The 14,296-nt window shown below is 38.3% G+C and overlaps 1 protein-coding gene across 2 annotated transcripts in view; it reads right to left on the minus strand.

The window, feature by feature from the left end:
- The window catches only part of LOC147578949 (uncharacterized), an 89,889-nt gene that overhangs the window by 55,540 nt on the left and 20,053 nt on the right, over positions 1–14,296 (minus strand). For both annotated transcript variants that reach the window (XM_086712513.1, XM_086712515.1), the window contains exon 4: positions 11,966–12,092. In XM_086712513.1, the coding sequence (XP_086568639.1) occupies positions 11,966–12,092 (127 nt within the window). The remainder of the gene's footprint in view (positions 1–11,965; positions 12,093–14,296) is intronic.

A 14,296-nucleotide genomic window follows, 5' to 3' on the forward strand; every position in this document is an offset into this window, starting at 1 on the left:
GTGCCAGAACTTATTTGTTGTTTGTGTTTACCTTAAAAAGTTATCAGCCGTCATTTCTTTGGTTCACAGGAAAGCAGAGACCTGAGAATAGTGCAACAGCAGAAGAAGTATGAAGGAGGTCATTCTCATGATTGGCTGGGAGCAGAATAATCTCAGCATTAGGACATCTAAGAGTTCAAGAAAATTGCTGGAATCCTTTCATATTCAATTCCCTTAAGATTAGAAGGTGGGAATGGAAATAGGAAGAAAAGTTTCTATTTTGTTTCATTAACTACAATCTACACATACACACATACATACACAACTACCCCAATTCACTTAACATTTTAATTTCTTAAAATAGGTCCTACTTGAGCATATTAAAAAAATTACACAATACAACATACTATAGTAAAAATAATGTTTTTCCTCTTTCACCTTGTCTATCTTGTCTCTCATTCTTCTCAATTTCCATGTTAGGGGAATTACTGTGTGCAGTTTCTTCTACATCCTTCCAGTGATATTTTATATATATATATATATATATATATATATATATATATATACACACACACACACACACACACACACATACACACATACATACACACATTTTTACACATATGGTAGCATATTATTCAAGCCATTATAAATATTGCTTTTCTATATTAATAATACACATTGATGATCTTTCTGTATCCATACAGATAGAACCTTCTTATTTATTTAGCAGCCACATAGGATTCCAATATATGGTTGGCAATAATTTGTTTAATCAGTCTCTTACATTGATAGACATTGAAACTGTGTCCAAAATTTTGCTACTACAAATAATTAGGCAGTGAATATTGTGTGTATATGTGTATGTATTTGTGCAGTTGTATGCATTTATCAAGTGCATAAATTTATAGAATTGGAAATATTGCATGGAAGGGTATGAGCATTTAAATTTTTGAAATATAGTGCCATACAGGCCCTTCGTTTCCGATGCCCCACCATACCCTTTCCTTAGTCACTAATGGCTTCCTACTACAAGCACCTGCACGGCTTTGTCTGAGGGATTTCCCTGGCTGTCAAAGTGTGTTTTGAGTGCTCTCGGGTAGGCCAGAAAAGCTGGGAACTGAACATACCAAAGAGAAGTCCTCAGTCAATGACAAATAAATGCCCCCACTTTCTTCACCCATTGGCAGGGAACATCTCTATACTGAGGTCTGTAGTGGAACTGAGCCTCAGCTGTCCACAATGATAGCCCTCTCATTAACGTACCCTTTTATTGGCTTCCTTCCCTTCCCTCGCCTTTACCAGTGCTACATGGGATCACCTACTAAGTAAACTACTTGCTCTCAAATCTTTGTCTCAGAGCTTACTTCTGAGGAAACACAATTTAAAAGTACCCTCCACAAAATTTGTGATAATTTGCACCTCCACAAACAATGTCTGATCCCATCCCCATTTCAATTCCATCCCCACTCCAACTCACTATCTGTTTTATTGGGTTTTTTATTCACTTGTTCATTTGTTCAATAGATACTTCTTGAGTATTCTCTATGTTTCAGGCACTTAGCTGGCCCCTGGATACAATATGAAGCACTACAGATCAGACGTACCTCCATTGCCTGTATTCCTCCTCCTTTAAGTTGACACTTAAATTGCTTCTAAGAAAAGGAAGTCCAATATTACTCCACAGTCAGAGGAAAAGCATTGAAAATGCATAATCTTGACTAAAGAAACACACAAGTGAGGGATTCCAAAAATCTGTTATCAGCAGCAACAAGACTGATTATCAAATCCTCCCCAGGTTTGTAGATGGATGGGATTGAAGAGAACAGGAGATGTCAGACCTTTGAAGTAGGTCAAAGGGACCTAGGACAGAAGATATTCTTCAGAGATTTCACATGGTGATCGAGACTAGGGTCTTGTCCAGTACAAAAAGAAACTGTGTAGTAAGCAAGCAATTCTGTCATACAGCTACAAGTGTTCTGCTTTCGTGATTTATGGACATGTTTTTGTTTTTCAGACTGCCTGTTTTAATAGTAAAGAACTTTATTCCCAGAGCACTAATTAATGGAGGTATTATTGTTCTTAAAAGAACAAGAAGGAAAGTCACCCCTATTCTGGACAAATGCCACAGTCTGCCTTCTCTGCTCCTAAACCAGGCTGCCAAGCTTTGCTGGGAAGAAGTAGCTCCATTCTAAAATCATGGACTCCAACCACAGCTGAGCCCTGGTTGCTCTGAATATGACCTGATGCTTGCCCACAGTCAACTTTCCCCCATTTTTCTCAGCAGCTATTTTAAACTTTCTCCTTTTTCTTTAACCCCCCTGAGCTTCTACCTTTTGCCTTAATCTAAGCACATTAAGCTTTTTCCTATTTTAAGGGGAAAAACTGGGCAATCCAAACATGGGCTCCTCCATCCACAAATCTCTCCATATCTGCTCCATCTTCTGCTCTCGATTACTGAGAGGACTCAAGGACCTCACCTATTTCTCTGGTCTCCTCCAACTCATTACTCTAGGGCTCACCTCCTATACCTCTTGTGTCTTCATTTTCCCAAGGCTTCACTACAGACCTTTGTTTTTAGCAAATAAACATACCCAGATCTTTCCCAACTTTAATTAAGAGGTGCTTTTTGGGTCATTCCCTCAAACTCGCTCCCTCTCTAATTTCTTTGATAATTTTATGCCTTGAAATAATTGCCTATCCTCACTGCCTTTACTCCACCTCCCCATCACTCCAAACTCCCTGCATCTTCACCCACCCACCACAAATACATGTACTGTTCTCCTTTTCCATATTTTCAAGTCGAATAAACTCTTTTCACATTTCAACCTTCTTCAAAATCTCCATAGCAGTGGTTCTCAAAGGTGGTCCCCAGACCAGCAAGCAATCAATCAATACATACATACATACATACATACATCACCTGGGAACTCTTGAGAGATTTAAACTCTTGGGCTCCACTCAAGACTTACTGAATTAGAAATGCTGGGGTGGGGCCCAGTAATCTGTGTTTCAGCAAGCCTTCTAGGTGACTCTGAGTTTAATACTTCTAACCTTTCCTCTTCCTTTCCAAGATTCCTTCTTCACTTAATTTCTGTGAGCTAGATAGTACTGATTCTTCTTTTACATTTTAAGCTATTCTTTTTAGTCTCCTTCTTCCATTCATCCATAAATACGGTTTTTCCTGGTGTTCTATTATCTCACTATCTGTCCTGCCCATGTGATGTAATCTATTTACAATACTTCAGTTACAACCAGCATTAGTCAGGACTCTAGGTTATAAATGGCAGAAAATGCAATTCAACTTAAGTGATGTTGAACAATGTTAAACAAAAGATAGAATTTATTGGTTCATGTAACATGTTTGTCTTGCCCCAGGATCTTAAATAATGTTATGAGGATTTGGCTTCATTCTCTTTCTCTCTTAAGTCTGCTTCCATCCAACTTGGTTTTGCTTCTAGTCCACGTCCCTCTATGTGGTCCCTTAAAGCTCCAAAAATACATGCTTTCAGTTCCAGGGCCATATTGGTTTATGTGCCCATCCTAAACCAATCATTGTCTCCAACAAAGTAATATGATTACTTGTTAATCCTGAGTCATATCACCATTTCTGGAGGCAGGAATGAGGTCAACCTCAAAAAAACTGGTGTTTATTTAACATACATTGAGCACTTACTATGTGCCCAGTTCTTTGTTCTAGGAATGCAATAGTGACCAACAGAGTCAAAGTCCCTAGGCTCATGGAGCTTATATTACAGAGGGAGATATAGTCAATAAACAAATAAAAGAAACAAACAAAGGAAGATAAGCATAGGAAGATAAGGGAGTGGAGAGTGGTAAGCTGCTGAGAGGGACAGGGGTAACTTCCCAGAAAATATCAGGATGTTGTTAACAGAAGGAATAATGAATTCTAAGTGGGTAAAAACAATAGATACAATTCCCAGGTCTACATCTTTAACAATTATAATCAATTGCCTATTGACCCTATCACTTAATAGGAAAATTAAAATTCCCAAACTGAAATTAGCATATGCCCTACTTTGAAGTTCTTACTCAGTTTTCTTTGAATTGTTTTTCCTTTTTAAATGCATGATTTTTTTTTTTTTAATTATTAGGGATCAATATCTTGTCTTCATCCCTTCAAACTGGAAGTTATAAATAACAAAGGATAGTAGAATGGAAGCCTCACAAACAGGAATGGAGAGAAACTACAAAGACTATTTTTGAGAAGTCTTAGGTAGGAAGTTTGTTGAAAGATGAAGTGTAAAGAAATGAACAACAACCTATGAACAACAGAAATGAACAACTTCCTATGAACAATAACCTTCCTATGAAGTCCCCTCCAATCATCCAATGAAATACTCTGGGTAAAATCTTAAATCTAGAATGACTTCATTTGTCCATTATCTCTAGCTTCTACCTGATGGTTCATGATATGAGCCAAACTGATTATCTAATTTCCCAAGTCAAGTTTCACTCACCAAATCTTGCAAATTCTGCTTCCTAAATGTTTTTGGAAAATATTCTCTAACCAACATTCCTGTGACTATTTCTCTAGTTCATGGCCCACCATCTCTTTTCTGATTCTTTCATCTGAATCCTACCCAGTCTTCTTGTTTGTAGTATTATCCCCTTCCTCAATATTCTTCACATTATTTCTGGAAAGGTCTTAGATTTCCAAGCAGTACAACCTACTGTACTGTAGGTTGATTTGATGTTTTAGGGGAAAAAAATCTGATGTGAGGCTGCTCAGCCTGATTATGTGTTTTTGTTAGCCACATTCAACTGATAAGGTGCAGCTAGGGAATCAACAGAGATTTAGAGTTAGGTTTTTGCCTGACAAATATGGTGGGAGGAGGGATGGACAAGGTATATATACACATAGGGATGGATTAAAGTGCCAGGTCATGGAACCTAAATTGGTAGAGAGGGAAGCAAGGGCATGAGGGAATAAGACAGGGAAATATGGTAGAATCAAAGGATTGGATATCCCAGTGGGGTTAAGAATGGTTAGAGGAAGAGTACTGAAAGAAGTAAACTGGAAAGATAGAAGATGGTATGCAGGCAGTGGTAGGTATACTTGGAATAGGGATTTTGGAGATGATTCTTTTTTTTCTTCCCTGAGAACATGTTTATCTAACATATTCTGAAAACAATGGAAAATGGATTGAATTCAATTTAAATTGAATTCAATTTAAAGTGAAAGCATGCTTTTGCATTGGAATTTTGAGGAATAATACTTGGTCACCTAAGTAAGTGGCAAAAGCCACAAACCCCCAAACATAAACTTGAACCCTGAACCCTCGGATTAAACATCTGATGCTCTACCAACTGAGATACCCAAGAGAGTAGTAATTGAAATAGAAATCTCTAGGGTATAGTGTGTGCATGTGGAAGGTGGGTGATAGCTGAGACAGAGTGGAGGAACAGATGATTGGATGCAAGGAAGCCAAGGAGTTCAAAGACCACATTATCAGATGGATTGTTCATATGGATGCTATAGTCCTCAAGAATGGTTACAAGAACAATGATGGAAGGAAAGACAATGATCCAGAAAACAAATCTTCAATGAATCAAAGGGAATGACTAGGAAGACAATGGGTAATAGCAATAAGGTGGGATAGAAGGTGGCATATTCTGATAGCTTGTGCTCCCCAGGAGCTGGAAGTAGAGTAGCTTGGGAAAGAAAGAGCAAAATCAGAAAATTGTCATGGGGAATAAAAAGGACATCTATCCATCATTTCCAGACACTTCTGTTTATGAAATATAACATGAAAAAATAAAAGTTTCAAGAGAAGACTAGAAAAAATTGCTGTCCTCAAGAGACAGATGGGTTTCAGTTAGAGTAAAAAGGGGAAGCAAAAGATGAAGAAATGGGGGGTTTTGCTGATGACATGTCATGAGTTCCAAAGAGCATAGTTGAAGAGTTTGGGGAAGGAATACAGAAGACTAAGTCAGATTAAGGAACGTGTAGAGCAGGATAAAGAATATTCATTATGAGATGTGACCTGAAATGTAAACAAGGATCAAAAACATGATGGGGTTAGTCTATGTAGTCTTTTAGAGGGAAGTTAGTAACCAGCTCTGGTTGTAGTCTCCTTTCTGTGACTGGTCTCTGAAGCAGTTTTCAGTAATGAGGTGGGAAGTGTTGGAAAGCAACATGGTCTTGCTAAAAAGCACGAGAAGCTCTGTTAGCCTTTTAAGGAACCCCAAAGCAATTCCTATTAACCTCTGCATAAACTGGAACCTTTACAGCGACTGTTTGTACTTCTAAGTGAGGCTGTTTTCCTTAAGTATATGGAGGGAAGGGATTTGGGCCTTTACATCTTGCCTCCTCTGATCCATATTTATGTATGTTCCTCCACTTCACCTCAGCTAATTGTCTAGAGAGTTAACATGGCAGAACAAAAATTACAGTTGCTACTCAAATCATCAAAATAAGATAAATGCTAATCATCAAATCATCAAAAATAAACAAATCATCAAAATAAGATAAACACTAATATTTAATGTAATGTCTTTCTAAATTAAAGCTAACAAATATGACAGAGAGATCAATGTGACTATTTTCAGTTTGAATGAAATTTCAGAATCTGAAATTCTTTTGGATAGCTATTAGGTGTCCACTGTGGATTAATGACAGGGATAGTAAATTTTATAGTAGGTGATATTTCCTATGGACATTGCAATCATTCATATTAGCTAGCTTATCTATCAAGGCTTAAATAAATTTGAGAACATCCAAATTGGTTTGAAACAGGTCACCTTGACCTTGACCCAATTTTTCTACTAAAGAGAGGCCATCGGGAAACTCTGTATACAGATAGCACAAAATAGGTTCCAAATTGGAAAACTTTATGTTAGTGGTTTGTACTCAATGTATATAAACATTCTCACACTAACAACATCTACTTTACTAGCACTTTTTGTGTGCTCAATCCATGAAGTATGTATCCATATCCTAATTTTATAGGTAAGTAGTTTTCCAGAGAATAAATAACTAGCCCAAAATCATACCAGCAGTTAATGATGCTGCTGGGATTTAAGTCTCAGTCTGCTTCAACCTGAGATTATAGATAGAAAAGCTCAGAGAGAATGAGTAAATATCCAAGGTCATAGAACTATTTGGCAATACTTCTGGGATTTAAATCCAGGTCTTGTATCAAGTTCTGTGACACTTAATTTGGGGTTATTTACTCTTTCCAACACAATGCTTCTATGTCCCAACCTAGACCATCTTGAAGCTTGGCCTATCCACCCAAAAATCTATGTCTAAACTTCCTTTCTTTTAGTGTTGCCTCTCTTTTCTGAGGCACACAAATCTAGAAGAAATCTTTTTCCCAGGCAAGTGCCCATCAATGTGTCCAAGAGGCCATTCTATTTATTCACCTACCTCTTCCACAAAGTGCCATATTAGTGAACATATATAGCAAAGATACATTTCTTCTTTCTTGTTCTGTTGCCCAGTTGAGATCACTGTACTTCATTATTCTGTACATTATCCCTCATCAGATCTCCCATTCTCCATTTCAGTAAGATATCAAATGAATAGTCAGGTGGACTTGTGGTTTCTAAGGTCCCTTCCAATACTGAAATACCATGAGTCTCTCAATACTGTACTTCTGATTCTTGTCTTGAAACATGGTACATTAAGCACTGATAGCAAATATGTGCTTTTCCTTGCTATCACTCCTCCTCCACCCCTCCACAAGGATATGCATAGTATTTATTTTAAGTGTTGGCTTTGCATTTCTATAGTTTCTTCTATGATGTCAAGTAATAAGGTTTAGTCACGAAGAGGGAAGGTTGTTATGGTTTTCTGTATTTGCCATCTAAGTTTCCACATACTCAGTAGTAAGATGAAAAGATGACATTGGCTTTCCTGTCTTTGAGGCTGAGAGTCCATATGTACTAATGAGTGGTTCATGTGCTTCTTCTAGATGTCTACAGATTGTCTGTTTTAGAAACTTTCTTGGCAATTTACCAATTAAGCTTTGTCTATTGCAGCTTCTGATTTTCTATGAGTTTTCTCAAATAGCTTTCCATCTACATCTAACACAATTTTGGTTCAGTTCTGTGAACTAGATAAAATTATTTTCTTTTTTTTTAATGTTTATTTATTTTTCACAGAGAGAGAGAGACAGAGCTTGAGTGGGGAAGTGGCAGAGAGAGAGGGAGACACAGAATCGGAAGCAGGCTTCAGGCTCTGAGCTGTCAGCACAGAGCCTGATGCAGGGCTCGAACTCACAGACCGCGAGATCATGACCTGAGCCGAAGTTGGACGCTCAACCAACTGAGCCACCCAGGTGCCCCAGATTAAATTATTTTCTGCCAATAAACTAAAATTATCATAATTATAATTCAGTAACATAAGAAGCAGTATCTAATTCACCAATGATTTGTGTTCTAAATGTTTACGTATTCCAAGAAATCGTAGCTGCATGAAGGAACTGAGGCCTGTGGACATTAACCCACTTGCTAGGATATTGGCTATGAAGTCACACTGCAATACAAAGCCCTTCCTTTTATTCCAATTTTCTTTTTACTCTACCTACTTTTAAGAAGTGCTTTTTTTTCCTAAAGAAAAGATTATTTCTATTCAGTTGGAATCAGACCTTTAGGAATTCTTACCACTGATAACACTGTGATTTCCCCTACTCCCTATAACAATATACACATTTTTAATTCAGTAGGGAAAAGTCCAACAACGGAAAGGTAAAAGGAGAGAGAGAGATGAGCTGGCAGCTGGATGGGAAGGTAGAATCAAGATGGGAGAAGGGCAAGCATATTTATGTGCTAGTGAGAATGATGCAGGAGGGAGGACCAATTGAGAATACAGGAGAGAAGGGAAGAATTTCTAGAGTGAGGTCCTTGAACAGGCAAGAGGGAAGGCAAAGGTGATTAGTCTCAACTAGGAGCATGGGCATGTACATCTGCTAGTGGGAAAGCCACAGTATGTGGCTACAAAAAAATGGGTGGACAAAAGAATACTATGGGAGGAGGTTGTAGGAAGTCTCTTTTGATGCTTCTATCTTTTTGATGAAACAGGAAGTAAGTCAACTAAGAGTGAGGATGGTGGTAGAGGTGGTAGAGAATTTGAGAGATGAGAGAAAATGAAAACCACCATCTATAAGAGGAGGTGAGTGAACAGATAAAGGAAATGAAGTATGATTGCTAGCCAAGGTCAAGGGCCCATTCTCCCCTCTCTGCTGACCATAGCAATAAATACATACCAATAATCACATAATCTAGGAATTCATCATCACATGTTCAATTTAATACTTCATGGCTATATCATCTCTAATTTTTTTGTGTGTTTAGTGTCTCTTAAATCAAAAGAGCTAGCTCCTCCAAGTCATAGATCATGTCATGCATTTCTCTGTGTCCTCCTGGTGCCAACTAATGGAGTGGGACACATAGTAGGAGTTCCATGAATGCTCACTGCTTTCAATTAGAACCATAACTGCTCCCTCTCTAGAATCAGAAACTGACCTCATGTGGCAGCACTCACAAGCATGATGCCAACACAAAAAGAGAATGTGGTTCAGAATGGTTGATTTTGAGCTCCCTGGTCTTAGAGCTTGGGGATTTGGACTGGGGGTAATGGTTAGGAGGGTACCAACTGGGATACAAATATCTACACTGGAGAGTTGTATGCTCTGTGGAGACTTCAGACTACAGAGGTGGCTTTGGAAGACTTACTGTGTTCAAGTAACGTCACCAGGAATGCATGACAAAACCTTATCCAGCCCATGGCAAATATAGTAAAACACAGTCAAATCTTTATCTGTGCCATTTAGATAAGTTAACTGTTAATCCATTTGCTTGCTCATTTTTCAAGAACATTTGAATATTTGTTTCAATTTATACAAACTACAACTTTAAATGAGGAAACTTTGATTCAACTCTTAGTACTAAGCTTATTCTGCCAGCTAAAAAGTTTAAGCAACTTGAGATTTTAGTTTTTATTATTGGTCCTTTAACCATGATTATCATAACAGGTAATTTCTTTTAAAGAACTACTTCTAGATTCTTACATTTTTAATCTTATTTCAAATTTAAATTATTTACCATCTCTTAAGTCTAACCTATTTTCTACCTGCATTTAAAAAAAAAAGTTACTTTGGGTTCATGTTGTTTAGTTAAAGCCCACAGTTAGTGCCCACAGCACACTTTCCCTTTGTGTTTCTAGGAGGCCTTTTTTCAAAGTGGGTCAGTGACACAATCAATTAACCCAGGCACTGGATAGAAGAATGCAGCTAGAAGAATATAGATTGTATTTCTACTTCTTACCATGTTGCCTATTATGCTCAATGACTATCTTATGAATGAAGGAATAAATATACAAATAAGTGTCTGTATGCCTATACAAATGCATACAAGAGGAGAAGGGCATGAACAAGTGATATGGGAGTTTACAGGGATGAATCATCACTTCTAGCCAGTGCAGGGGTGAGGAGGGCGTGGAAGAAATGGCAGGAGGATTAAGGAAGGATAGGTGGAAAACATGCCAGAATTTTCAAGCCAAATGTGCTGAGGTTGAGGTAAGGATGAAAATGACGTTAGTAGGAGCAGAAGGTACAAATGGGGCAACACATGTCTAGAGTATAGTAAGCAGTCTAATTTGGTCCGATGGACAGATGAGTTATGGAACAAGAGGTACTTTTGTTTGCAAAGGTACGTTTAGGCTTATTTGTAAAGGGCTTGGAAGTTGTACTGATTTATAATAACTTCAAAATAAAAAGCTGGTGTGATTCAATACATTACCCTCCAGGATAGAGAACATTGTAAAGCAGATATCTACAAAGAATCTAAATACTTCTTTTATTTTTTAATGTTTATTTATTCATTTTGAGAGAAAGTGCAGAAGCTGAGGAGGGGCAGAGAGAGAGGGAGAGAGAGAATCCCATGCTGGTTCCTTGCTGTCACCACAAAGCCCAACGCGGAGCTTGAACTCACAAACCACGAGATCATGACCTGAGCCAAAATCAAGAGCTGGATGCTTAACAGACTGAGCCGCCCATGTGTCCCAAATCTAAATTCTTCTTAAGATGACTCTTTAGGGGTTGCTTAGAATGTCTCCTTTTGGAGGACATTCTGAAATGTAAGCAACACAACAAATAGAAGCCTCTTGTTCTGACAGTGCAGGACACTGAAAGGTCTGATTTTACAAAGTTTGGATACTCAGTGATACAGTCAAGGTGATCTCTATCTGCATTTGCATTCCTTGTCCCTAGAAATTTCTGGCAAATGTCCGTTTGACAGTAGAAATGAGCATGGCACCATGAGACTAAAGTGAAAAAGAAAGATCTCAGATGGAAAGGTCCTTCAGTATTGCCTTTGCTTGCTCTTTCTTTTCTTTTTCTCTTTCTTCCCACTGCTTTTTACGTGTTTGTTTTGTTTTGCACACGTACACTTACTTAACTGGAACTATGGGATTTAGCATTATAATTCCACATGTATCATATTTCAAGTGTTTCTCTGTCTCAGTTACTAAAATCAGACTTCCTGGGCAAGGAGAAAGCCTCCACTCTGCTCCCAGAAGATGATTGGGACATAATGAACATCTGGAATGTATACTCAGCTTCTTTACATGATTACTGATAGACCTAATCCTATTGCGTTCTTCCAGGACTATAAAAACGTGTTAACATGGTTACATCACACACTTCAGCTGGTTTGTATAAGGCTGATTTTGTCACACGATATTTACTTTAAAAAGTAAATAATAGTCTCATTCAAAGTGATGCTGTAATTCAGGGCACCCATGTCAGCCCAGCCCTGGCATTTCCTGCCCATTTTCTGGACTTAACCAAATTACTTAGCACTGAGCTATGTAAATGTATTCTCTAGGCAGCATAATTTAGTAGTTTCAGGAGAATGAAGTTTTCTCCAGTTTGGGATGACCCCAGCTTCAGTGTGAGTAGCTGGTATGCCCTAAATGATGAATTGGATCTTCTAGTCATATGTTTCAGAAATGACTTACCTTTCACAAAGAAAATCCCTCTTGTGTAGGATAACACAGCCTTGGGTTTGGCATGTTCGGGACATGATTGCCGGTAAAATTTTTCAAAAGGGCTCAATGAAGATCCTGTGGAATTGTTATTTATAACCTGCAAAAATGCAAATTTATCATCACTGATGCTAAATGCTGACAATTGCTATTGTCTGGTTATTCCTGACTACACTTAGCATTTGTTCTTGGTTCTTCTCTCCCACTGAAAAAAATTCCCTTCATTCCCCAGGAACTTTGGGTTTTATGCCTTGTCTATTTTGTGTTTGGGTCTTAAGAGTTGGTTAGGTTTGGATCACAAGAGTCCCTTGCCCCACTGAGGCTATCCATGGATGCAACACTGGCATATTGACTGTTGTTTGACAACACATGCTTTATCTGAAAAATCCACAAGTGAGTGGGTAGGAAAAGTTCAGATGTTGGAAAACTTGACCTAGATAGCCGCTTGGGAAAAACAGATGCCCTCACTTAGCAGCCCCAGCCTCTCTTCAAACACTGCAAATGCTACAAATGCCTCTGGATGTCTCTTGCTTTCCAAAGTAGTGGAGTGAGTTTAACAACCTTGGCACCTTGCAGAGAAGCTAGCTACTCCAGGATATGGGATTGCTACCTTGATGGGAACCCGAGCAGGGAAGGAGGCTGCCAGTTGGATTGGCAGTGATCTAGCCCCAGCAAGATCCAAATCTGAAGTCACCATCTTCCTTGTGAAGAATCAGAAAAGGAAAGCCAGAGAGCAGTTGATTAAAGGGAACTAGTTCAGCTAGTATTCATTAGCCAGTAAAAGAATGGAAAGAAAGGGGTATGGAAACGAACACAAAGAGTAACTGGGAATGAAAGGCCAAAATACTAATTAGTGAACATACAGTCTGGTCAAAGCAACCTACCTTGAATCGAAGAAAAGTCAGCAAAAAATTAGGAACTGTTCCTAATCTATCCTGAGGTCCATTTGGGAATTGCCAGACAGGAAAAGAAATAGCTTTCTGAGAACCCTCAACCTGTACTGGTTCTAAGGCAGGTTGAGAGGGATTTGCTATGTTATCCATCCCAGGACAACCTATAGCTGTTTCCCAACCTTAAGAAGTACAGACACCAAAAATTGAGTTTGCCCTAATGTCTAAGAGTCTAAGAAGTTGAGCATAAATTACCATCAAATAGGAAATGTTAAGATCTTAATGTCTCATTGGAACAAGTTCATATAAATCAGTAGAATTCAGTAGATAGACGTTTGGCAGTGTGAGTTGCTTTACTGCAGCTGCCCACATGTACATCCCAGAAAATCTACACTCTGTTCTTACTGTAATCAGGAGAGTATAAGCCTCCTGTCTGAGGCAAGCTCTTCCCGAGCTTTTGGCTTGCGCTCTTGTACCCTTTGCTTCTTGAGAGTAATTGTCTATTTATTTGGTTACTTGTTTTGTTTTATTAGACGCAACATACTGTAGTGAAAATTCTGTGGGGACTTGTTTTCTTCTCTATGCTTCTGAGGCAGCAGCTCAGGCTGGAAGTAAGCATAATCTTTCTTTGTTAGTTTCTCTTAATATGCTCCAAACCTGGCTGTAACCAGACTCCACCCTAAGAGCTCATCTCTGAGCTCTTCAGGCTGGCTATTTTAGAAATTACTATTACAATTATTCTAAATTCATGTTTAGAATTAATTATCCCTTTACTGAGCAGCAAAGAAAGTAGAATATTGTACAATGGAGGATGGAGGGATTATACAACAAAATACTGAAAGGATCATCCATCTACTAAAGATGTATAAACCATGTCATGTTATATAGTAGACTAGCCTGAATTTGAGTCCTGGCTCTGTAATTTACCAACCATGGGACATTAGGCAAATCATTATGTTCTCCTAGCTCAATTTTCTCTTCATTCATCCAACAAATACTTTTGAGAATCTGATTATGTTCTAAGAAGTGTGCCAGGCACTTTGACATGAAAATGGTAATAGAGTATTTCATTGGGATATGTGAGAATTAAGTGATACAATTAAAGTAATATGAAATAAAGAACTGAATATAATATATACTTAATAATACCAGTAGTTATTGTCATTGTTAATTAACAAATATATACTGAGAGCCTATTAAAAAGCAAGCACTATGCTGGGACTAGGGATATGCTAGTGGACAACAACAGGTTATGAAGAAGCCATGATGAGCATTATCAAGAGAGGAGGCTACTGGGAAAGGGGGTGTTTTGAATGGGAGGAGAGAGACTTAGATGTGGCCAAGGGACTCTGAGGCAATGTGAAACACATGAACATGGCATTTGAGGAGGATGATTCTAGAAACCAGAATTGGC

The sequence above is a fragment of the Puma concolor genome, chromosome B4 (genome assembly GCF_028749965.1).
Source record: "Puma concolor isolate L17-30 chromosome B4, mPumCon1.1.hap2, whole genome shotgun sequence".
Lineage (NCBI taxonomy): Eukaryota > Metazoa > Chordata > Mammalia > Carnivora > Felidae > Puma > Puma concolor.